This window comes from Hippopotamus amphibius, chromosome 12 (genome assembly GCF_030028045.1).
Source record: "Hippopotamus amphibius kiboko isolate mHipAmp2 chromosome 12, mHipAmp2.hap2, whole genome shotgun sequence".
Classification (NCBI taxonomy): Eukaryota; Metazoa; Chordata; class Mammalia; order Artiodactyla; family Hippopotamidae; genus Hippopotamus; species Hippopotamus amphibius.
This window is the reverse complement of record NC_080197.1, coordinates 1,015,479-1,040,439: the sequence shown is the minus strand read 5'-3', so window position 1 is coordinate 1,040,439 and position 24,961 is coordinate 1,015,479. Positions and strand designations below refer to the sequence as shown.

General features: G+C 58.6%; 1 protein-coding gene across 7 annotated transcripts in view; it reads right to left on the bottom strand.

The window, feature by feature from the left end:
- Positions 1-2,761: 2,761 nt before the first annotated feature.
- The window catches only part of DIDO1 (death inducer-obliterator 1), a 50,561-nt gene continuing 28,361 nt past the window's right edge, over positions 2,762-24,961 (bottom strand). For 6 of the 7 annotated variants that reach the window (XM_057704278.1, XM_057704273.1, XM_057704275.1 and 3 more), the window contains exons 8-17: positions 18,603-19,062; positions 18,167-18,326; positions 17,654-17,770; positions 17,418-17,522; positions 17,031-17,166; positions 16,278-16,806; positions 15,690-15,843; positions 14,907-14,996; positions 13,895-14,090; positions 2,762-7,264 (exon numbers count right to left, since the gene is read on the bottom strand). In XM_057704278.1, the coding sequence (XP_057560261.1) occupies positions 4,218-7,264; positions 13,895-14,090; positions 14,907-14,996; positions 15,690-15,843; positions 16,278-16,806; positions 17,031-17,166; positions 17,418-17,522; positions 17,654-17,770; positions 18,167-18,326; positions 18,603-19,062 (4,994 nt within the window). In that variant the 3' untranslated portion in view covers positions 2,762-4,217. Of the gene's footprint in view, positions 7,265-10,921; positions 14,091-14,906; positions 14,997-15,689; positions 15,844-16,277; positions 16,807-17,030; positions 17,167-17,417; positions 17,523-17,653; positions 17,771-18,166; positions 18,327-18,602; positions 19,063-24,961 lie in introns of those variants that run through there. The other variant, XM_057704279.1, reaches the window with a different exon arrangement.

Sequence of the window (24,961 nt, the reverse complement as noted above, 5' to 3'; positions counted from 1 at the left end):
GGGGTCCTGCACCGGTGGCCTCGGTCTGGGGCCTCTCCCTCACTGGACGCACTCGTCTCCTCCTTGTGGCTGGGCTACAGCCCACCCGCATGGTGACTGAAGGGCATCTGGGTGGTCTCCTAGTTCGGGCCGTTGTGAATAACTCACGGCAGGTGTTTGGGCTCTTGCCCCCTTGGAGTGACGTTGCCCCCGCCGGGAACGCACTTTGTGGTGAATGTGTAGCGGTGGGTGGCCGGCTTGTATGGAATTGAGTGACACGTCGCTGATTGCGAACCGGCAGCGCTTCTCCAGGGCGGTGCCACCTTCCCTCCCTGCCGCCCCGCGTCCTTGCCACACTTGCTAGAGCCAGTTTTCTGACCCCTGATGTGTGACTTACCCTGGGGTGGTGTCCACGGTGGCTGAATCCCTCTTCATGTTCACTCGCAGACCCTGACACCCCGACACCCTGATTTGCTGCCTTGCAGCCAGGGTGGCTGTGTGCCAACCTGGCCAACGAGGTCAAACCAGATGTTTAAAAGGGGAGGAGAGGCCCCGTCACTCCTGCTGGCTTCCTCCTACAACAGTGATGTGGTGACGTGATGGCTGCAGGGGCCACCTTCTTGCAAACATGAGGACAAGAGTCACGGGCTGAGGGTGGCAGAGCGCGGGGGACCCTCAGTGACATTGCAAGCCACTCCAGCCACCAGGGCTGCCTGCTCCACCCTTGTGTGAAGCTTGAAGATGGAAAAGTCTCTGTGCTTCCTTGGTGACCCCCCCCACCTGAACCCCAGCAACATTGGTACGGGAAAGCAGGCCAGAGACGTCACTAGGAACACTTGTCTCTGGATGCCGGCCTTTGGGGGATCTTGATTTTCTTGGTACACATCTTTCATTTCCACATTCTGGAAACATGTAGGACCCCACAAATCTCCAGGGAGCACACATTCTCTGGAAAGTAGAAGCTAGAAACCTTTTGAACGATGTGAAAAATGTAAATGATGCTTTTGATAAATACTTAATACCTCTGGGAACTGCCCAGGTTATAAGAAGTGAAAAAAAGTTACAAGATTGTATAGAATCCCAGTTTTGTAAAAGAAAAATCAAGGGAAAAAAGATTAAGGGAAAAAGTACAGACGGTTGCCCATGGTGACTGCTGGGTGGCAGGTGTCGGTGGTCTCCGTGGGCCTCCCCTTTCCTAAATGTCTGATGGGAAGCAGGTGTTACAGTCATTCAAAGCCAGGAGCTCCGATCCCCTCCTTGAGGGACCTGGGTTGGCGGTTGGGGCTCGTGCCCCGGGGCACCTGCCTCCCCACCCCTGCTCAGGCCCCTTCAAGGGCACAGCCAGTCAGTCCCCATTGCTGTGTCCCCACCCCGCTGTCTCCCTGTCCCTGGACCTGCTGGCAGGGGGGCGGGGAGGGCCCAGTTCTGGCGTGTGATCCGCCCTTAGAGGCCGCTTTCATCCTTCCTGAAGGCTGCCTCTGCAGAGCTGGACGGAACACAGGGCCGGACGGGCGCCGTGGCCCTCGAGACCTCCAGCAGCAGTCTTCACGCCAGGTTTCTGGAGAACCAAGCACTGCACAGCGAACCGGACTGCGTGTGAGTGACTTTGGCTAAACGGGGTCACGGGTTGGAGCCATCAGGGCTGCTCCTGGAGAAGAGCAGGGGTGGTTGGCAGGGTGAGGACAGAGCTGTGGACGCCACTGGAGGGGTCCTTGGAGCATGTAAAGCAGGGATGTGGGGAGGATGTGAACGTCTCAGTTGTACTCAAGGGACTGAGGATTTTAAAACTTTGGTGTATGTCCCCCGAACTTTCGGGAAAACTGCTTGGACAGCAGCCTGCAGGCCTGAGCGACGTGTGCATTTTGGAGCTGGGCACCATGCCCAGCCCTGCTCGGTGTCTGTCCTGCGGGATTTGGGTTTTTCTCTTTGGCGGGACCTAGCCGTAGGGCGGTTCTCCCCGAGGTCAGGCTAGCGCAGCGGCTTCTCCGCAGACGAGCGGCCACCTTCCTGGCCTCGCCCGGCCCGGCGCCTGAGACGGCTGGTGGTGGCAGCGGGACCCCTGCTTAGCTGCACTCAGCCCGGGTGTGTCGTGCGCTCAGCCAGGCAGCTGGACAGTCACTGACTCTCCAGCCCACAGGATTGGTGCCTGTCCTGCCTGAGCAACGTTTCCTGGGTGTCAGGGCTCATGGCGGGCTGATGGGTGTGCAAGCTTGTTGAAGAGCTAAATGCTGGCACAAGGGGCACCAGGTTGGGGCCAGTCACGTGTGGCTGAAGTTCAAGGGCAAAGCCCAGACGTTCGTCTTTTCCTCCCAGCAGCGGCTGTTCCCTCGACCTGAAGGTACCGCATCTGCCTGCCGGTCCGGCCCTGCCCTGCCACTTACTCCCCCTCCCCCACCCCCACCCCCTGGCACGGGGTCTCGCCGCACACTCGCGACCAGCCTGCCAGGCAGCCCAACATGCCTTTAAGGCCTGAGTCAGTGGCCGGGACGTCGGGGCGCCTGCTGACCCTGTGGTACCAGCATCGACTGCCTGCCCCGCGGCCCCACGTCCCTGTCATCCCCTCACCGCATGCTTCTCCATCCTTCCCTTGGTGGCCTCAGGCTTCCTGCTTTACGTGGAGACCTGAGCTGGAATCGTCCCGTAAAGGGGGTGCATCTGGCAGGGGTCTTCAGGCCAAAGGGCACTGCCCACACCACCCTCACTGCCAAGAAGTGGGAGCTGAGGCAGCCCTGTCCAGACCCGGCTTTCCGGCGCAACGCCACACCAGACAGAAAACCTTCTGTAGGTGTTTATTCTACTTCAAGTAACAAAGCTATGAAGTTCCATGTTTTAATGTACAGTGATATAATACTTTGCAATATAAAATACAATTTACAGAAATTTCTATCAAGTAAACCTAAAGAAACACACTTGATTTTTTACATTTGTTGTATTTAAATTAGAAAAATTTTGTTTTACATGTAAAAAAAACCTTCACATCACATTAGATGTTGGAACTCGTTGCCACTTTAATGTAACTGAACCTACTGACAGGGTCTGTAACACCAGTTACCCCAAACTGCTAAGCTGTCGATGTTCTGGTAACTTAAACATTTGTGCTAGGAAGTGAAAAACCTGTAGTGGTGTACAATGGACTAGACTCCAAAGAACAAATGAAATTCTCTAATTTTACATTCGCAAAAGTAAGTTTATGAAAATATAAAAGAATTATCAAAGTGTATTTGTACAGTCAAATAAATTAGCGAGTTTTTTCTGTTTTGCACTTCAGAAGCACTTGGAAAATACATGACGGGAAGCAGTAGACTGTTTCACAGTGAAAAGCGTTCTAGTTTGTAGTTCTTAAGCTAATATCACTATTTTCATCTTAGGCTTTATACAAATATTGTTCCATTTCGATGACAAACATAGAGATCTGTCACCTACAAGTGTAACAGTGCGGAGCTAGTGCGCCTTCTCCTGGGACGTGGAAAGAACTGCTCGGATGGGAAAGGTCGACAAACAAAATGTTCCTGATAACTCAGCTCCAGGAAACCCACTCCCCCCACCCACCCCGCCTTTTCAAGTACACTTAATTGGTTTATTTTCTCACTTTCTTTAGGCTGGTAAAATTTATACCTTTTAAAGTAAGTTGTTCTTTAAAATTCAACAATTTCTCTTCAGATGTTGCTTTTTAATCACTTTTTGAGAAAGACAAACAAACATGTAAGGCGATACACAAAAACTGCGCAAAACCAAGAAATGTGTTTTCTTTTCTGGCTGAAGTTTGTAATTCAAATTTCTTTACGGCAAGAGAAAGATGCACCCGTAAGTGTGGTGTTTCTGGGCACTCCAGAGGGGAGCTCACGCAGCCGCGCACCGCACACACGGCCGCCGGCCCCGAGCCCTGTGAACACAGCCTCTGGAGACAGACAGACGAGATGTCAGAAAGGGTATGGCTCTGAGGTCCACTAAACTCCCTTAGAATTTACAAAGTCAAGTTATTAGAAAAGATAACTTTATAATCTGAAAAAGCAATATGCTTTTGTAGTACTTTCCCATCTCAGTACATTTAAATGGAAATGTCAAAAGAGTTCTTCGTTTTTTTAAAAAAGCATCAGAATCGTAAAGGTGTGAAGTTCTGTAAGAAACCATTATACACAAAATTACAGTAATTTCTCAAGTCCACAAGGTTCTATCCTGCGCCCGAGCTCCCCGCTCTCAAGGCCAGCTGCTCCGCACTGAGCGCGGCTCCGGCGGCCCTAGGTCTGGGCGGCGGGGGCGGCGGCGACGGCGGCGGCGCGCGGGGCCTCGGCCTTGGGGTCCCGGGGCCGCTCCGGGCTCCGGCTGCGCTCCCGGCGGCGCTCGCGCTCGCGGGCCTTGTCGCGCTCGCGGTCCCTGCTGCGGGACCTCTCCCGGTCGCGCCTGCGGTCGCGATCCCGGTTGCGGCTGCGCTCGCGGCCCCGGTCCCACGCGCGCGCCTTGTCCCTGCCCGTGTTCCGCTCGCGGCCGCGGTCCCACTCGCGGCCGGCGTCCTTGTCGCGGTGCCGCTCCCAGTCGCGGCCGCGCTCCCAGTCCCGCTCGCGGCTCCAGGGCCGGCCGCGCTCCCGCTCCCAGGGCTTCCCGCGCTCCCGCTCGCGCCGCCGCTCGTCCAGGGCCCGGCCCGGGCGGCCGTCAGGCGGCGGGGCCTCGGGCTCCTCTGGGGCCTTGTCCCGGGGCCGCCCCTCGAAGGCCGGGCCTCGGTACTCGTGGCCCCTGCCCTCGCGGAAGTCGGCCTCGGGGCCCGGGCCCGGAGCGGCCGGCGGCGCGGGGGGATGGCTGGGCAGCTCCAGCAGCGGCCGGGGCGCCGGCTTGGGGCCGGGGGCGGCCGGGCCCTGGAAGTGGAAGCGCGGGGGCGCCGCCTCCCCCTTCTCGGGGAAGGGGGCGGCCCCCCGGGGCCCCCCGAAGGGCAGCGGCGCCGGCGCCCTCTGGCCGCTGAACCTGGGCGGCGAGTGGACCCTCTGCTCTTCGAACTGCTGCGGCTGCATCCCCCTGGGTCCCGGCACGAAGCCAGGCGCTTGGCCCCTGGGGCCTTCGAACTGCCCGGGGTGCGGCCCCCGCGGGCCCACAAAGTGGCCGGTGGGGGGTCCTCGCTGCCCTCCGAACTGAGACGGAGGAGGGCCGCCTCGGGGTCCTTTAAACTGCGACAGCAGAGGCCTCCTCTGGCCCCCGAACTGGAAGGGCACGGCGCCCCTGTTCCCCAGGAATGGGGTCTGCTCCGGCCCCTCGCACTGCGCAGGGGGGCCTGAGACCTCCCCGTACGGGGCGTCCGGGAACTCCCTCTTCTCCCCGTGGGGATCCTTGCGGTCTTCGAAAGGCGGGGGACCTGCTCCCCTGGGCCCACCCAGGTGGGAGGGGGAGGGGCCCCTGCCATCCCCGTAGGGAGGCGGCCCGTGCGGCCCTGAGAATAAGGAAGGGATGGGCCCCTTCTGGGGCGGGAATCTGGCGGGCGGCGGCCCCGCCCTCGGCCCCTCGTTGTTCGAATTCTCTTCTGAGAACGGAGGGGCTGGCCCCCGGGGGCCTGGGAAACTGGGGCCGTGAAGGCCCGCCATCCCGAAAGCACGCGGGGCAGGCTCGCGCTGGCCCTGGAATTGGGGCGCAGGCCCCCCTTTCTGCGCCGTGGGGGGGAAGGTGCCGGCCCCCTCGCCCGGCCTGGGCTGGGGCTCTCTGTCTCCTTCAGTCTCAGCTGCCAGCGAGTCACTTTTCTCGGCAAACTGAGCACTTCTCAGGTCCTCGTACTGGGAAGGGCCCAGAGCTTTCTCCTGAGGTGCGTATACGGGACCCGAGAAAGGAGGATGGAAGGCCTGGCCCTCGTTCTGTGAAGGGAAGAGAGGTTGCAAGGAGGCGCCCGGCGGCGTGGGCAGCAGCACCTTCCGGGCTGGCCTGGGTGCGCCGTCCCTGCCGGCCGCGCTCTCCGGTCCCGAGCCTTCCGCGGGCTCGCGCGGGAGCACATCCTGCTTGGCTGGCAGCGGGGCCTCTTCGCCCGGAGCCCACGGTAGAGGGGCCGACTCCGGCTCCTCCCGGGCCGGCGGCGGCCCCGGGCCGGCGGCGGCCCCCCCAGGTGCTTCTCGGGCCGGAGGGGGCCTCGGGGCCGCCTCGCTCTCGCTGTTCTCTGCGGCCAAGCGCCGGGCCTGCCGGGGGTCCCGGCTGGGCCGCGCCTCGGCGCCGGGGCCGGGGGCCTGGCTGTGCGCGGGGGGCGCGGCCGGCGGCTCCTGCGGGAACAGCTCGGCCTTGGGCGGCGCGGCCTTGGGCGGCGGCGACATGAGCGCGTCCGACACGGAGAAGTGCGCCATGGAGGCCCCGACGGCGGCCCGCTGCTGCCGGAGCGCCGCCTCCTGCTCCTCCAGCTGCCGCTGCTGCTCCGCGATCTGCCTGTTGAGCTCCTCGATCATCTGCTGCTGCTCCGCCAGCGACGGGGCGGCAAGGCCGGGGCCGCCGGGCACGTCCGCGCACATCCGGCTGGGCAGGTCGTCGACAGTCACCTTGGCTTCCTCGAGGATGGTCTCGTCCTCCGGGTCGTAGGCCACCTCCTCCCGCTCGGCGGGCTCCGCGGCCTGCTCGGCGTCCTGGCGTCTCCCTCGGTCGCCGAGCGCAGCGTCGAAGCCTCTCTCGGGACCGTACTCTTCCTCGGGGTCGTACGGCCTGTCGTCTTCCTCCTCCTCCAGGGCTTTGTCTTTCGAGAGCTGACCGAACTGCTGAACAATTGGGTCCAGCAGAGGCGCTGCGGGCAGCCCACCGTCTGCCTTGGCTTTGGAGTCCTGGTGGGGGGCCGGGGCCGACTCCGCAGGCTCTTTGGTGGGGGCGTCAAACGCTTTCTTCTTCCCAAAGAGAGTCTGCAGGATATGTTCTAGGGGCGAAGCTGTTTTTGCAGCAGAGGAAGCGACAGAGGAAGAGGCCGCTGTAACTGTCGTCGATGTGGGCATTGCCGTGACAGGGTTCGTGGCTCCTGGTTTGAGGGACGACAGTATTTTTAACACAGAAGATGAGGCTGGCGCACCTGGGGCTTCTGGAGGAGGGGGCGGGGGTGGGGGAGACCCCGGGGGGGTGGTGCTGACAGCTGCATCCCCAGGGCCGAGTGGATACTTGGGGGGCTTCTTCTCGGGCAGCAGGGCTGCAGGCGCTTTGGGGTAGACGGGATCCACTTCTTCTTGGGTCTGAGGGCGGGCCCGCTTCTCTTCTGTCTTGTCTAACTCACCAGCATTTGAAGGACGCTTTATTTTTTGACAGATTACTAACCCCAGGATTATGTTTGGACGCGGTGACTCAAGACCTAAAAGACAAAATAGTTGTGCAAATTTTAGAATTGAAATCCAGCGTTTGTCTTTCCGAGGTCAACTTTATTAAGGGCGGTGATAGCGATGCTTTCCACAGGAAGGAGGAGGAAATTCTGTGGCAAAACAAAATCAAGTGTTCGAAGACCAACTGCCAAAGACTCAGACCGCAGCGCGCACCTCCCAGCCTGCCGGGCCCAAACACCGCGAGACCAAGGGCCCAGCTCCCACGCACACTCATCCTGCTGGCGGCAGCATCACAGGCGTTGAGTTACACACCACGCGAGGACAGCGAGCTGGAGGAGGTGGGGCAAGGCCATCACACACACTTCCAGGCCCTTCAGCTGCTGGGAGTGAGGCCCGCACGTACCAGGACGTTTCTGAATAGAGCCTTAGCTGTGTTCCTTTGCTTGCCTCTTGCTACGTACGTGTCAGGAAGGTAGGCGGCACCCCCTCTCCACTTCCACTTATGAGCCGCGGTACCTAAGCTAAGCTACTCGTGCTAATATTAAAGGTTCAACTAGGGGCCGGCTCAACAACTTGATTACAACGGTCAGTGAAATGAGAGTGACCAACACAGCACACGCCATGCGGAGAGCTCATTCGTCACTGGTGTCACAGTTACGATTAACGGGAAAAGTGACGCTGACTGAAACGGCTGAAATAAATGTTCTTTCAGGTTTAGGAGGGAACGCAGTGACCAGCAACTTCTCAAGCGCTGCCTAACGCTCAGGTCTTTGTCAACCCGGGACACGGGGCTCAAAGCCGGAAGGTGTTCAGGACGGGGCAGCAAAGGACAGACCACATGGAGAACATGCTGGGAATTTCGGAACACGGCACAGTTCTTAAAAAGGAACTATTTCCTAAAAAAGGCTTATTCCAAACATTCTCAATTGTGGTACCTTCCATCAGGAATGCTGTTTCGGTACTACTCCACCCCCCATCATAAATTCAGAATACCAACAGCGGAGCAGAAAAGCCCAAGCCACAGATCAGTAATTTAGGGAGAAACGATAAACACAGGACAAAAATTCTTTCAATAGCAGAAGATATTTAAAATTAATCAAGTTGCATAAGTTCATTTTACAGACAAAGCACTACTATGTGTAAGGAGACATGCTACACATTTCTCGTTTACTCACTCAAAACAGACAATCAGCGCTGTTCCTGTGCTTTTTATGACTTTAAGTGGACCACAAATCAAACTGCTCTCTCCGGACAGCACAGTGTGGCTCTGGACGCCTGTCACCCTCCCTAAACCCCAGCAGGGGTGGCCGACACGCCGTGTGAGGCTGGGGGACGGCCCACCCTGTCCAGCACCGCGCGGTCGCCAAGGCACCGCTGGCCCCCGCCCCACGGCGTGCTCAGGGCCTCTCGTCTCACAGGTGACATTCGAGGGCTGAGGGGCCCGTGGAGACACCCGCTCGTGACGGAGCAACGGCTTCCAGGCCGTCCTCTGCCTGCCCTCCTGTGGACAGTGGATTCAGGGGAAGGCGGAGGTGGGCAGAGGAGGGCGTGGGGCCAGAAGGGCCAGGCCCGCCGCCCTGAGCCCTGCCTCGAATGGTTCTGCTCACGTGCGAAAGGCAGTCTACCGAGCTCACTTTCTAATCGAGATGAACTGATTCTTTTAACTTAAAATAGTCCACCTCTCACTCTCACTGTAACAGCCGTTTGCTGAATAACTTGTAGTTCACTGGCTCAACTGGCTCTCAAAGCCCTCCTGGACTGACCGTCACTGACAGGCCCCAGAACTGGCAAAACAGGTCCCTGCGCTGAGCTACGCGGCCTGGCCCAGCTCTGCAGCAGCAGCCGTGCAGGTGGGGGTGGGGGACTGGGGAGCCCTGGCGCGGGACGTCCTCTCCGCGGCCCAGGGCCCAGGGCTGTCCTCACGGTCCTCACCGCTGACAGGCTCTGCCACCTCCAAAGAGCCAAACGTCTAAAGTGTCAACACTAGGGCTGCGGCACGTGTTGAGTTTCAGGTCAAAGCGGCTGTGTGTGGCGAGTTAAGTCACTGTGTTGAATCCAGGGAGATGGGGTCTCATCCTGGGGGTGTCCCACCCCCACGGCTTTCAACAGCCTGACCCGCGTCCTCATGAAAATGGTTTGTCCAGAGACTGGGCAAGACCCTTCACTCTGTGCTCACAGGCATCACAGGTAAGCTTGTGATTAAACTACTTAACATTTACATCTGTTTTGAAAACAATAAGCTCCCCGGAGACTGGCATCCAACTAAGCAGCTAGCGTTTTTAAATGCTTTCAGCTCTCCACGACCTCATCTGCACACACCCAGAAGCAACCTAAGACAGCCCCAGAGCTGGAGGAGCGTCACCTCCGAATTTCCCCTCATCTCCCCAGGACTGCACGTTTGAGCTGGGCTGTCCCAGAGCGCACACCCCTGTTGTGAAACAGTCAAATCTTACCCGATTCACAGGTGCGTGTTCGGGCTGCGTGAAGACGTGACGTGTAACTAGCACCTTGGAGGTGACTGACTCGGGGAAGGAAACAGACGCACCACCACCCCGCCCGGCACCCTCAAGGCCGTGCTGGACATGGTCAAAAGCGCGGTGGCTCTCCCCCGAAGGCCCCGCCGCCTGCCCGGGGCCCTGGCAGGCACGCCCACTGCTGAATGTGAGCCCTGGGGAGGAGGGGGTGCCCTGAGAAGGCACAGCAGCAGGGAGCCTGCTGGCTGTGTGTGGAGACGGGGCTCCTGCCGGGGCCTGGGGTGCTTACTTAGCCACTTGCCTTGGAGGGCACAGCGGGCTGATGACTCGTCCCGCAGACGACAACGGGGGGGCGGGACACGACACGGCACTGCCACTTCCAGACAAGGGTGTTGATCAGACTGAGCACCGGCGTGTCGGCAGCCCGGCCCGACCCCCTCCAGACCGTGGGAGCAAAAATGTGTCCACGACATCCAGTGTGGATGAAACAAACGTTCTCAGCTGCATGGAGGCCCCTGAGTCTTCACAGGGAAAGGGTCAGCCCCAAACCACCCACACAGAGAGAGAGGTGGACAAAACCAGGGATGAGGGACAGCTGAAAAGTGTGTGGACTTCCTGAGCCAAGACCCAAACAAAGACCTGTGTCCAGGTGTGTCAGCCACAGGGCTGCGTAGGAGGAGTGGACAGGAAGCAGCCCCCACGCACCTCGGACGTGGTACCCTGGGAGACGAGGTGTAGGTTTAATGAGTAAACCAGCGGAAGCTGCCAAACTATCAAAATGATGCTTTTACCCCTAAATCTACCTGCACGCTCCACTATTCATTACGTTAAGTGAAAGCCTTCTTATGGCCTGAGTCCGACCAGACAAAATGTCCACACCTGCGGGAACAGAAACCGTGTTGAGTTACCAGCACCTGCCCTCAAGCAGGCCCTGGGCAGACTCGGTAAACACAGAGAGGGGCGCCTGCCCGCCTGCGCCCACGCTGAGTCCTTAAGACCTGTGCACAGGCAGGGCTCACGTCCCAGGGAGGAGAGCATCGTCTGGCCGCGTCCAGGCGCCCCCAGCAGCACTGCTGGCCGCACGGCACGCGGCATCGGCTGGGGCAGGGCAAGGTGGAGACAGTCCTCCGTCACAGCGCACCTGGACAGGTACCAAGAGCTACCGAACGGTTTACATTCAGACAAACAGTGACAAATTTCCATGAAATGTTTTTATTGATTTCAAAGGAGAGAGCAGCACATTGCACTTGGCACGATCTGGACTTTGATCACAGCACCTGCACAGCCACGGAGGCGGACACAGGCGGAAACTGAAGGCTTACCTGATGAGACTGTCCGTCACGGAGACGTCCAGCTAATTCAGGACGCAGTTAAGAGTGAAAACAGGAGGAAGACAATACGGACAGCGGCAGCCTGCTAAGCAAGCAGCCCTCTCCCTGCGACGCCTTGGAGGGCAGGGCCTGGTCCTCTGCTGGGTGTGGCCCGCACCTCAGACACCCCCCACCCTCAGGAGGGCCGGCGCCCTGGCCTGGGCCCAGCGTCCCATCTGCCTGGTCCTCCTCCCGTGAACAAGGCCCCTAGACGCGCAGGTCAGCTGGGAACCCTTGTCCCCAGTGGTGGAGCCCGTCAGCCCAAGTGGCGCTGAGTGGAAAGGGCTGTTCGCCGGATCACAGGGACGCAGGCCTCCAGCCGTCCACCAGGCCGTGTGACATGACAACGACCTGGCACCTCTGGGATAAGTTGTGGGCGCACGTGAGGACAGAGCGCCCTGGATGGGCTCTGATACCCTACGGGGGCTGGGGGCCGTGCGGGGAGACCACCCCGTGTCCGCCGTCCACAGCATGGGGCAGAGAGGACGCTGACCACAGGCAGGCCGCGCAGGTCTCCCCGGCTCCAGACATGGGTTCGACATTCGTCTTCACTGCTTACCGAGTGTGACCCATGCTGTCAAAATCTACCGGGTCCCCAAGACCAGGGTCGGGGCACCCGTAACTCCTTCCAGAGACGGAGACGTGCCTCGGCCCCTCTGTGCCTCTGCAGCCTTGCCCTCCACCCCGCAGCGGCCGGCCCACAGGCTGCGCCGGGAGGGAGCCCTGTGCCCCTCGCCGAGGCCTCTGGATGGAGACGGGGCCGAGACAGACCCTGACTCCACACCCACCGGCCCCGTGACCTCAGGCAGCGACAAGCCCGAGCAGGGCGGGCGCTCCCCACGGCGGGGCTGACGGGGGGGGGCAGGTTGCGGGGACACTGCAGCCCCTCAGACTGGGCCTGGGCCGTCGGAAGCGGCTGTGCGGAGACGGGAGTACCCCCCGCGCACTCCCCACACTCACGCACACACACCATGAGCCCGGGACACACAGGCGTGTGCACCCAGGGAGCACGCAGTCACGGGACGGGGTGTGAAGTGGCTCAGGTAGGTACCGTGGCCTGGGGTCGAGGGGGTCTGGCTGGTGTGCAAGTGTACAGAACACACAGACAGTGATGCCAAACAAAGGCGTCAGGAGAATTAAAGATACACACGCTAAGTTAAACTAGCTGAGACTCAGAAGTCCTTCGACAAAAAAAGGGCTTTAGAAGTTAATGACGTTTCCCCTGTGATGAGCTTTCCAAAACCCTTCCTGCTGCTCTCGTGACACACTCGTTCACTACTGTGAGCGAAGCCACGCATGCCTTCGGGCGTCCCCTGCACAAAGCGACAGCCTCGGCAACGCAGGTGGAGTGACGTCCACTCCACGGGTCACCGTGTGTGGTCGCCTCGCAGGTGAGGCGAGCGCCTCCGCCCAGCCCTCCCCGGGAGTCCCCGTGTCACCCCGGGATGCCCCGTGCGGCTCCCGCCCCCTGGCAGCTGGGGCTCCACCCAGCACGGCACCCGCAGTGCGCCAGCTCCTGCAGTGGCTCCGGTGGGGGGGGGTCTCCTCGGCGGCACCCTGTCCCTGCCTCCTCTCTGAGCCTGACCCCGTTCCCCTCTGCTCCCCCAGGCCCCGCCCTGGCAGACCCCAGTGGGGTCTGCGGGTGGAGCTGTGAGGGGCTCGAACGAGGGGAACCAGGGCCTGCCCACGGCTACCACCCCAGGGTGTTGTCATGGACCTGTGCCCACACTCGGCCCCAGGGGCTCCCGCCCTCGTGACCGACCAGAGGCTCCTGGTGCTGTCGGGCTTCGCCACCGTCACCTACGCGGCAGGAACACAGCCTGCAGAGGGCTGGCCAGAGCCTCTGGAGCTGCCCGCCAAGCCCCTTGGCTGAGGCCCTCCCGCCACCCGTCAGGGGCACCGCTTTAGCCCGAGGAGTGTGACAGTCCCTGATGCGCCGGGCTTCTAGCGTGTTTGGCATTAAGATGGCTCTGTGTGCCGTGCCAGGGAGCACGGACCCTGTGCTGCCGGGAGCTTTCCCACCAGGACTCTGGGCACAGCTGCAGAGCCCCACAGGGGCCCAGCCAGACCAGCTGCGCGTGCGTGTGTGTGCACGCATGTGCATGTGGCTGTGGCAGGAGCACTGGCCATGGACACGGAGGTGCCGGGCGCCAGCCACCCCCTCTAGAATAAAGCACTTCAAAAGCGCTGACCACATGCTAGACTCAGCATCTTTTAGGGGTGAGCAGACGCTGGGGGTGTCACGGTCAAGGAGACACTCCCGTTCAGGCATCTTGCTGCGAAACTTACGTCAGCTTCTCAGGGTTAACAGGGGCTGTGCCCCCGAGGCCACGTCCCCCCAGAATCGCCCTGAGCCCCCCTGACAAGCCTGAACTTTTTCAGGTCAGCTTGTAAGTAATCCTTTAGAAGCGGCACTTTCTAAGGTGACTGTTTCTAGAGCTGTGTTCTGCCTCACTGATGTTTCTTGCATCTCTTCAAAACGAACCCCCGTAAGGAGGAGGAGCAGCCGGACTGATGCCTGGAGGGAGGGAGGCCCGGCAGGCCAGCCTCCGGCTCCTGCTCCCCTGCGTCCGGGCGCGTTCCGGCCAGGTTGTCCCTCTCCACGAGAGGCTTTTCTAAGACACCTGACAGCTTCCTCGGGGGACCTGCGGGGCCACCCTCCACCCTCCCGGAAGTGCTCCTGCTCTGTGCTGCTCCGACCCCGCTCCCACGTCCCGCTGCCAAAGGCGGGGCTTGGGCGAGACAGCGCGTCTGGCCTGTGGCACTCTGCGGGGCTTGGCGGGCAGGGGCCACGTGGGGTCAGGAGGCTGGCGCTTACCTGGTCCCTCGAAGGGCAGGAGTTTGGAGGGAATGGGGTCCGAGGCGGCCAGCGGGATCAGGTAGAGGTCCTTGACGTGCCTGCTGTTGTTGGCCACGACGCCGAAGCGGCCGCGGCTGCTGAAGTAGGAGTAGAGGGAGATGTAGGCCACTTCCTCCTCCTCCGTCGCGGGGTGAAAGCGGATCAGACACAACTCCTGTGACAGAGGACGGGGGACCATTGACCTGCAGCCGCTCTGGAAAGGCGGCCACTTTCATTCTGCACCTGAGCCTCAAAAGCAGCGGCGCGGAGAGAGGTGACCGGCCCTGACCCTGAGTGTTGTAGGCCTGCTGCCCAGCACGCCCGAGCAGCGAGGCGGGGAAGAGGACACAGGCCCGCGTCTCAAGGCCGCTGGCTTCCATCTTGGTCTCGGAGGAAACCCTTTAAAATCACTTGTATTCATAGCCCCAGTGTCCTGAACACAGAGCCCACCTCCTGGGGCTCTCGTACAGATGGTGTAACCTGAGCGCAGAGCCAGCCTCCAGCCTGGGGCACGGTCTGACACAGAGCTAAGTGACCACGAGCCCCGTGATGAGCTGCCCGTGGCTCAGGAACGGGAGGGCTGAACTAGACCAGGGTCATAATCCTTCTGAGACCCCGATGAAACCCAGAGCCCCTCCCCCAAAGAGCACCACACACGCAGACACACAGCCGTGTCCACATCTCAGGGGTTCACAGCAACCAGCCCGGCCGCCTCCCCGCGTCTCCAGTCCACCAGCTCAGACAAGAAGGGAGCAAAGCATCTGTATGTCTGACTGACACTGGACTGTACATACATCCTCACAGAGCATCCACCGCCGCGCCACTCACACACACCCTCGCAGGTCAGCCAGCCACCAACCGGACTTTAAACATCCACCTGGAAATACCTCATTTCAAGTATTAAGGCTCAAGGCAAGAAGTCAAAGAAAGAGCCGCGTTTAAGACAACCCCCTCCTCGCTTGGGTGCAGAGGCCAGGCCGAGGGCAGGTACCTTAGACACGGAAGATCTGAGTTTGCCGACATAATCCCAGACGGTCTTCGGGGCGATCCTCCCGCCAATGTGGATCGTGTCGGGCAGGTCCTAAACGAAACGGACTCTGAGTAAAGGGCTGGCGAACCCGTGGCCATCACAGAGACCCCAAACAACCCGAGAGTCCCAACTCGGGTAACGCAACCACCGCCGACAAAGCGGCAACGGCTGTGCCACGCGCGGCTGAGTGCGCGAGCGCCCAGCAATGCCAGCGGCCAAGCCTGCAGGCGGCGCAGCAACAGCCTCCCGTGGACAGGACGACGTCCGGCAGGGGGTTCTCGTGCTGGCTTTCCTGAACACACACGCGCAGCGACGACGCGGGTGTGGCCCAGGAGAGACTGGACACGCCCTCCGTTCCGTTCAAAATGCCGGCGCCGTGTCACCAGCTTTGAAAAATAAAAGACACAGGGCACGCGTGCCTGGCCACACCCGCGGCTGGGCACATGCACACCCAGGTCTCGTACAAGCTCTAGCGGAACAGGGGGAAGAGGAAGACAAGCTTCAGGTTTTTCAGAGAAGAGGAGGGTCTGATTTCCCACCTGAACTTCCACCACTGTCCAAAGTGCGTAACCTGCGGACTCAGTCCAGAGGCCCCTGTTCTGCCTTTAGAGGTGCCTGTGTGTCCAGACACTCAGCAGGAAGACGGTCACACATCTGACTCCACCAGGGGGATCAGAGTGCCTGCGGAGAACGCGCGCGCACGCACACACACACACACACACCTCTCTCCCCCTCGGTTCTAACCTCACTGAGATAATCAAAACATCCAGAGACAGGATACGCCTTAGTGACAAACTTCGCTACACTCTGCATGTTAATGAATCCTTTCCAAATGGTGCTGAGCCGAGACAAAAAGAGGGCTGTGTCTCCTTCTGGAGGGGACCGGGACTCGGAGACGCTGTAAGACAAAACCACAGGACACAGGTGACTCTTACTCTCTGCCCAAAGATTCCCCAGGGTTCACTTTTGTTTAACATATTTATAAAAGCAAGGTGAGTTCCTGCAAGTTTTGAGAGCTTACTTTCTCAAATTAACTACCTTAATCATAGTGACATAAATACACTCTGATCAAAGAAATATAAACCGTAGAGGCAACAAAACAGGACGGCGGTAGATTCAAACCTGCGTCTCCAGGATCAACATTTCTAAGGTGATAATCAGTCACCCTGAAATTGAAGCTTAACAAAACGCCTTTATAAAACAGAAAATTGAGGAGAGCTGTATTTCTGGGTGGGTTCCAGAGCTGAACGACTGCATCGCTCATCTCTGCTCCCTGTTCATCTGAAACAAAGGACGCGGCTCGGCCGCTGGGACCGCGTGCAGGGGCCGCACCTGACGCTCGGTGACGGCGGGACCGACAGGAGGTATCTGGGCTCGGGGGACGTGGACGGCTTGGCCAAGATGGACTTGGGCACTGTCACCGAGGTCGGCACAGCCTTCAGGATGTCTTGTCGGGGCTCTGCCGGCTGGGTGTCATCCGGGCGGGCTGCCGCGGGGGCCGGGACCGAGCTGGGCCCGCCCAGCGCAGTCCTGGGGTCTCGGCCGGACACCGTGACGGCGGTGAGCACGCTGCCGCCACCAGAGGCCGGGTAGGGGGCACCTTCCAAGGCGGAGGGCTCGGGGCGGCCGTCCTCGGGAGGCCCTGGGAGGTACCTTCCCTCCACGTGGGCGCGAGCAGCACTTTCCAGGTCTGGTTCCACGGCACTTTCGGGCAGAGTTTCTGGTGCCGCGTCATCGGCTGGGCCGAGAGCAGGCTCAGAGGGAGAGCTATCTTGCTTGGACTGGGACTCTTCCTTCTTGGCGGACGCTGACAGCTTTTGTTTTTTCGGAGCTGGCTCATCTTCTGACGATGGAACCTGACCTGGAGAACAGGAGGAAGGCCTCCGTGAGAAGCCCCACACATTCGAAGGCAAAGCCTGCCCACAAGAAGACAGATGATCACCGCTTTAAGAAACCAACACCATAAAGGTAGAGGTTAACTTCAGAAGCGTCAGCAAACGATTCCAACCTTCCGATTGTTTCACTTGGTTCGAATGCCACTGTCATCAGAAGGGTCTCCACAATTTCAGCCCCAGGGGTGCTCACCTGTGCAGATCTTACAGTTCAGGTCGAAGAGGTGCGCCCGGTGCTGCCCGGTGGTGTCCTGCAGCATGCTGCTCACCGCATCCAGCAGCGGGGCCGCGCTCCTCTCGGGGGCCGCCCGCACCGAGTCCTGCTGCTCCTAAAGGACGCAAGCAGCGGAGGAGGTCACTGCTCTCCCAGCCCATCTCCAAATGAGCAGCAACCGTGAGAAAACACCTCACACAATTAAGAACCACGGGAAAGAGCAGCACCACGGGCTGTACGCACCCGAGAAGCAACACCACACACGCGTGTCTGAGCTCAGGGCCTCGCCGGCAACGCGGTGCCCGACGCCCCTGCAGCGGCCCACCTCACCGGGCCCCGTGGGCGCTGCAGAGCCCAAACGCTTACGTCAGAATCCGACACCGGCGGAGAGTCCTCCATGTCGGGGACAGCGTCCTGTCTGATGGCAGGCTTCTTAGTCTCATCGTGCAGCTGAGCTCTGGGCTCCATCACCTACGACGACAAAGAGACACCACGCCTGAGCCCTCCCTTCTGAAGGGGACTCACTCAGGCCAACGGGCTCTCGAGCCACGTCGGCGGGGTCAGGCTCCCGGCGCCGCGGCCGCCTCTCTGCCGGCACTCACAGGCTTTGCCGACCTCTCTTTCCACGTGGAGAGTTCTCTGGAGACGAGTTCTTCTGGCTTCATCCTCACAAGTTTTGCCAAAGAGATTTCTTCACGAAGAACACGATGGAAGAGCCCCTATAAACAAACATCTCTTGTTCACTCATTCAAAACCCTCTAAGACACTAGAGAGGATGTGGAGACGGGGAGCAGGACAAGTCCCTGCCCCACAGTCCGGCGGCAGGACGAGGGCCCCGAGGTCTCTGAAGCACGCCACACCGACCCTGCTACAAAGACCACCTCGCGAAAAGACACAGTCGACTGAAAAGGGCAGGGTGCTAGGGACACAGGTGTAGGAAACCACTTCCGCCAGGGGTCAACAAGGCAAAACGCAAAGCTGGAGTAGGTGCCCCGCAACCACACACAGGTGGCCCGGCGGGCAGGCATGTGGGCGGGCAGGAAGCAGAAGCCTCAGCAGGTGAGCCCCTGGTCCCCCGCCCAGGCCTGCCCCGCAACGGACGGTCGGGCACACACCTGGTTTTTGGGGTCCTTGAGGTTGAACATGAGGCTGCGGTACTTGCTCTTGTACCGACTGTCCGTGACTCGGAACAGGTTAAACATCTCCTTCTCGATGTGCAGCGCGATCCTCCCCACCTCACTCTCTGTCATGATTAAGTCATCGCTGTTGCTGACTCTGGGAGGAGGGAAAAGAGCCCCGTCAGCCCCTGCACTTGCGTGTGATGCTTTTTGGCGGGGGGACGCCACGTGCCATGTAGGATCTTAGTTCCCCAACCAGGGATCGAAGCCGCGCCCCCCCGGCAGCGGAAGTGCAGCGTCCTAACCACTGGAGCACCAGGGAAGTCCCACATGTGACCTTTTTTTTAAACAGTGGGACCATCATGAAACCACCACCCTTTGTGTGGATAAACCTTCCACTTCAACAGATAAGAGACAAAGTCGAACAGCCCACCTTTTCCACAAGATCTCCTTCAAGGAGCGTCTTATGTTTTGCCGAATTTGCGAATTTGGCTGTGAAGAGGCAGGGCTCGTGGGGCCCAGGCGTCCCGGGGCTGCAGAGGCCAGGGGAACCGAGGTGGTCCCGGGCTTCCTGATGGCTCCCACCGAAGCAGCAGAGCTGGGGAACTTTCTGGAAGCAGATGTGGCAGCGACAGGCACCAGCCCTGCCTGCTTGGCCAAAGGAGCGCTGCCTGAGGGGGAGGGGTGCACCGAGAGCCACGGCCTCTTGGGGATGGTGCCCTTGAAGCCCGAGGGCGACTTCTTGACGGCTGGTTTGGCTGCTGCCGTGTTTGCGAAAGGAAGGGACTTCTTTGGAAGAAGGTTTCTGGGCGAGGGGCCTGGAGGAGCCACCTTCCTTGGCACCCCCGCCGCCACCGTGGTCTTCTCCTCCGTGCGTCTGTCCTCCTTCACGGCTGCGAAGGAGAGGGGTCCGCTTAGTGAGGTGGGGGTGCAGGGGACCCCACACAGCACGTGCACTGGAAACCAGCGCAGCTAACCAGGCATCACTCTGAGGCAGATTTAAAGAGGATTTTCAAAGTAACTGTTAAATTCAGAAAAGGTGTGTAAAAAGGACCACCACCAACATTTACGACAGTGACTACACTTTGTTTCAGAGAGAATGCTCTATCGCTAATTAAAGCTTTTACTTCAACCAATTGACCAGTAAGCTAACGGTCGGTTTAAACTGTTAGCTTAGCTTGAAAGTTGAAAGGCAAATTTTGCTTTAACAAGAAAAGGCATAGGTTTCAAAGACCTCTCTCGTGGAGAACCCCAGTGTAATTTTTGGTAAATATGAGCTTAGAAAATCTTTCCAGGATGGATCAGACACACTCTCTTTAAATGCATATTCAGCCCCCACGTGGCGGCCCTTGGGGCATCGGCAGGACTAGCATCAGCTCATCCTGGGGCGGGCCTTCCAGGTGCTCATCAGCTTTTGGACAAAAGTCAACCGGACACAGCAACGTTAATAAAACAGAACACTGGCAGAAGAAGGCAACGTGGGGGGAGAACAGCTATTTTTACACTAGGAGCCGGTGGCAGGAGCGCAACCCACTGGCACTCACAGTCCCATTCCCAGCCCTCCAGCTGCAGCTCGCTATTGGGTAAGACAGCAGGTTAGCGCTTTTAATCCACACGAGGATTATGGTCCGAAGCTAAAACGAGAATCTTTATGCCAGTACGTCCTGCTGACGGAGTACCCTTAATCCTGTAGCGGACCCTCAGAATTGCAGTTGGAGCTGAGACCACTGCTGCAGCCCTGTAGTCTCAGGGGCGTGTGGCCCGGCAGACGCACGTGGGGGGCTGTGGCTGAGAGCGGGGGCACAGTAACAGACGGCCCCGCTTGGGCCCACCGCCCAGAGCATCCGGGACCCAGAGGGGCAGAACGGGGGGAACAGGTGGGTCCCGGGAACAAGCCAGAACAGCAGGGGGACACCACCGAGGGCAGGAGGTCCTGTTACACAGGACCGACGGAGACGCTGCCTCCCCAAGGGTGGGCTTTTCTCAACCACCTGTAGCGTAGTGAGCCCCCAACCCTAAACGGGAAGCTTCAAGATGCCCTAGCAACCTTCTGATTTTACCCAGGAGTTAAAGACCCACCAATTCCAGTCAGCCACAGTGCTTCTTGTAACTGTCCTAGTGAACTGGGGAGAAAGTATGAAGTCCGGGGAAAGAGGGGAGACCCTATCTACAGACAAGGCCTGACCCCACAACAGCCCTGAGACATTCACAGCCAACACCCCACGTGGCCATCCTGGCAGAGGGCCAGAGCGCTGCCCTCCAGAACTGCCTTCCTCCAGCGCTGCTGAGGCCAGTTTGGCCACGGGTGTTACGAGCCCAGGGACCACAAGTGCCTCCCACTTCACGGTACAGGTGAAATGACCTAACGTCAGTCTGCAACAGCGCTGTGCACGTCCAGAACTTAGAACCGTGTTACAAGTACTTCACTCTCATCAGTCCTGATTTCAAATCTCCTATTTGCATCTCACAAAGCCCCCCCCGCCCCACGTCCTTGGTGTCTCAGCCACTGACCTGTGTCCACCATCACCCCCGGGCTATGCTGTCCATGCTTTCCCAGAACCACCCATTCCCCACTGAGTGGCCCTGCTGGCCAGTACCCATGTCCCACCAGGAAGTCACAGCTAACTGTCTAACAAAGTAAACACCGAGGACATGACAGGTACTAAGATTAAGAACTACATTTCTACACGTATGGTTTCATCAGCTCAAGTTCACATCCCTAAGGAGCTACCCGCCCCCCCCCCCCCCGGAAACTTGTCTTTACCAGCTCAGATTGGGCTAACAGGGCCCACAGAACCTAATGAGATTGGGGGGGGGGGCACTAGAGTTTAGGTGAAGTGGACAGAGGCCCCTCTCTTGGGGGGAAGGAGCAACAGTGGAGTGAAGTGCAGCAGGATGAGAGGCCAGCCCTGCCTGCCAGCAGGGGATGAAGCAAAAACCTGTCAGGATTAAAATCAAGACCTAAAGCAGCTCAGTCACTGACTGTTAGAAACTTTGCTGAGAGTATTTTAATAGCACACTTTAAAATACCTATAATGAGCTGGCCTCAGGTGCTTCCAGAAACCTCAACGAGGCTACCTTATCACATGATACTTACACCGTTTCAAGTGACAATTCCTGTCACTTTGAAAGCATTCACTCCCTAAGATCAACACTTCTCCTGGTCTAGTCAGTGTTTCCTCTCATCCAGGAAAAACAGAGGTCAGGAGCTTATTTTGAGGACCTTCCCAGTACAGGTGATTAGAGTGACCTGCTATCCAAGAGTGGTAACAGTAAATAAATGTAAGGTATTTAAAAAGCAGGGGATAGCTTTCCTTAACCATTACACGGCTCTTTTATAAAATTAGCTGCTTCTGGCTTTTTAAAGTCAACTTTCATCATCCCTCACCCATGTCTCAGAGGGTATGTAAGTAGGCACAATTACATAAATTAAACAATTGTTGGAAAACGTGGAAACCCCAACAGCAAGTCAGCTCTGTCCCTCTTCCACTCTGGGGGAAAACGCTCAGGACACAGCTGCAGCGGCCCCACCGTCAGCTGGATGTGGGCTGGCAGTCTGGAGTGTCTGACCGTGACAGGGACGTTGCTTCTGAGTAGAGCTAACTTCAGACTTGCAAAATCTTCATCCAAACCCCCTCTCAACTGTGTCATGTGTCCACACCCACAGGAGGGCAAGGCGTCACCAGCCATGACCAGCCAGCCAGGAAGAAGCTGTTCTGGGAGAGCAGGAAAGCACCCCCCCCCCGCCCCCCAGCAGTGGCTCCAGGCGCCCTGGTGCTCCCAGCGCGTGTGTGCTGGGCCGAGACGCCCCGTGTACCCGGTCTGGGCTATCCTGGGGGCTGCCTGCGGGCAGGGAGTGGCCCGCCTTCCCGGCCAGGCACCGTCCTGGGGTGCAGCCACGGGAGGAGAGGCTGCCCAGGGGCCAGGCTGCTGCCGCAGATGACGCTGTTTCTGCTGGGCCGGCCACTGGTTTGTACTGGAAACGAGTTGTTTGCCCTGAAACCTGGTAGGAACCAGGCAGGCTCGTGCGCTCGGGGACCAGCAACACTCTAATTGGCCAACTTCCCAGTAAGCATGAAACTGGGGGCCTTGTCACACGGCAAGGCGGGCTGTGGTGCTATGGCACCGCTGGCCACTGGGTGGCACTGGCGAGCCTCGGTGGGGACGGGAGGACACAGGCATGGAGGGCCGCACGACTCCGGGCAGTGCCGTGCAGCAGCTGGCCGAGGAGCCAGCACCACACGGCCCGCACCCGGCGATGGCCGTTGCCGCGGTGGCCCCTCACGGGACCAGTGAGAAACCCTGAGTGACAGCCACTGCTTTACACCTTTCGTCCTGCCCCCAAAGAGATACCAGTTTACCCTAAAAATCCCCAGATATGAGCCTTTCAGTCACACTGACACCTGGGGGGGGGGACGGGGGACGGGACTGCACAGGAATGACTGGCTGTAAATGCCAAAGGAATCAAAGAGCTTCTGGCGTGACCAGGCGCCAAGCAAGGCCCCGCCACGGGATGCAGGTCAGAGCGCCCCCTCCCCGGCCCCTCCCCCCCACGGGGCCCCAGATCCACCCAGGCTCCGCGGTGAGGAGAGGCAGCTACAGCCGCCGAGGGCGCGTTAACGGCATCAGCCAGGGCTCAGAGGACACAGCGGAGCAGCAGGGGGTGGACTCTGCTCACTGTGACATCAGCTCTATTTTCAGCTCAGCCTGACACGTGTACAAGAAGTTCCTCATTTCAACTTTGTTTCTTGACCGTCAAGACTTTTCCTAGCGTGAAAAATCAAGTAGCAAGAAAAAACCATTTTGCTTTTATGCCTCTGCTTAAATACTTTGCAGTCAATGACTCCTGTATAAGCAAAGTTACGCTTACACAGGAAACAGAGAGGATCCCCACCGAATCCCCGGGGCCCTCGTGCCTGCCGCTCCCCAGCACTAGGGGTCTGGACGTGGGCCCAGAGCCAAACTGCCATGGTCTGGGGCAATGCAAAACTCGTCCAGGTGGACCTTCTTCTTACTGACGTTCAGTATGTGAGCGACTTACACCTCGACAGACAGGTGTATAGAACTGTCCATGAGAGACCTGCAAAAAACCAAGTACACCTCCAGAGGCAAATGACCCTTTGTTTTAATAGTTTCACATACAGTATTTTGAAAATCAAAACCCAATTCATGTTGGATTGGTAATATATGAAAGAAATGGTCAAATCAATTCTTCAACATGACCCTCTAGAAGGAAATGGGACCAAGGCTGTGTGGGAGGCGGGTGTTCCACGCTCCTGTCTAGGCCATGAGTGGTGGGGACCGGCTGCCAGACCTGAGCATCACCGCTTTCCCTGGGCTCCGGGACCCGCCCACCGGCACTCTCGCCACTTTAATAAGGTTCAACTTGAACCATTATTTGTGCCTGCACTATCTACCACTTCAAGCAGCATGACCGGGCGAGGGGCGTTGTTAAAGACTATTTACCCCCCACCCCCGCAGGCCCCTAAGTCCCAAAGGGCCGCATCCAGTGGGGGAGCTCGTGGCCCGTGGCACCTGCTGACCCCAGCCGGTTAAGCGGCCATTACCTTTGTGTTCATCTTGCTGGCACTTCCAGGTGTGCGGCAACGCCCCAACCTTCCTTTACATAAAGGAAAGTGGAAAACCTTCTTATCCATCTTCTAGGTTTACTTCTTTAACGTTCAGAAGTAAGAGCGTAACTAGAATATAACTAGGTGCGCAGTGACGTGCAGCGCATAAAAAAATCAAAACTGTTACTTCACAGCTTCACACGCACCCAAAACTCGTGTGCCGTGTGGGAGGGTTTACTGCTGCATCTTCAGAAGGGACCCCTGGGCTCGAAGCCACCTCCGGACCTCTGCTGCGGGAGCGTCTGTGAACAGTGCCACGTGAGATGCAGAGCCCCAGAACAGGTGAGGTGAGCAGGACCAATCCTGCGGGAAACTTCTACACCTCCCCCCAACCCGCTGAAGCACAAGGACTAAAGCGGGGCGGGGGCAGGGCACACCTGAGGGTCTCTGCTAGAAAAAGCACGTGTACATGCGAAACCTTCCCTGTGCTAATTTTCTGAAGAGCTGGCCATTCAAAAAAACAAAAAACTTGCAAAAAAGTAAAACGCTTAAAAATAACAGAGAATGTCAATGACAACCAAGAGAATTCCAGCTATTCTGACAATTTTAAAAACAGCTGTCAAGGTACATCCTTCATCAGGGCAAGGTTCAGTTCTCTCTAAATGGGGGGAAGAGATTGGTGCAGATGTACAAGGCTGGTTTATCCCCCCCCCCGCCCCCGCTTTTTCTTGGCCACTGACAATTCTGGAAGAGACATAAAAACAGCTCATAGAGCTGACAAAACATGCCTCTCTGGGGATTCCATTTTTACCAAACACTCCTGAATCCCAGGGTGCCCCCACCTCTATCTAGCTGTGGGAAACTTGTCTCCTCTTCTGACCTATGGAGCAAGCTCCTGGAGCCCACACATCATCCCTGTGAAGCCTGCGTCCCCGGATCCCTTCACCACAGCATGGGATCTGACGTGTAGCACACAGGGACCATGGGGAGATGCCTGTGTCTGGGCAGGATGCCAACACATCCCTGGACCTGGGCGCACAGGCTCTGCCAGGGGTTCCCGTTTTAATTCTCAAAGCTAGATGGAACTGCAGAAACCTCATTTTCCAGTCAAAATTTGTTCAGGTCTCTGGTGTTTTAAGTCACCTCAGGGCCATTAGGGAGATGTGCCTGTGCCTATCAGAATCCCACTTCCAAATTCTAACCAACCAGGGACACTTTAGAA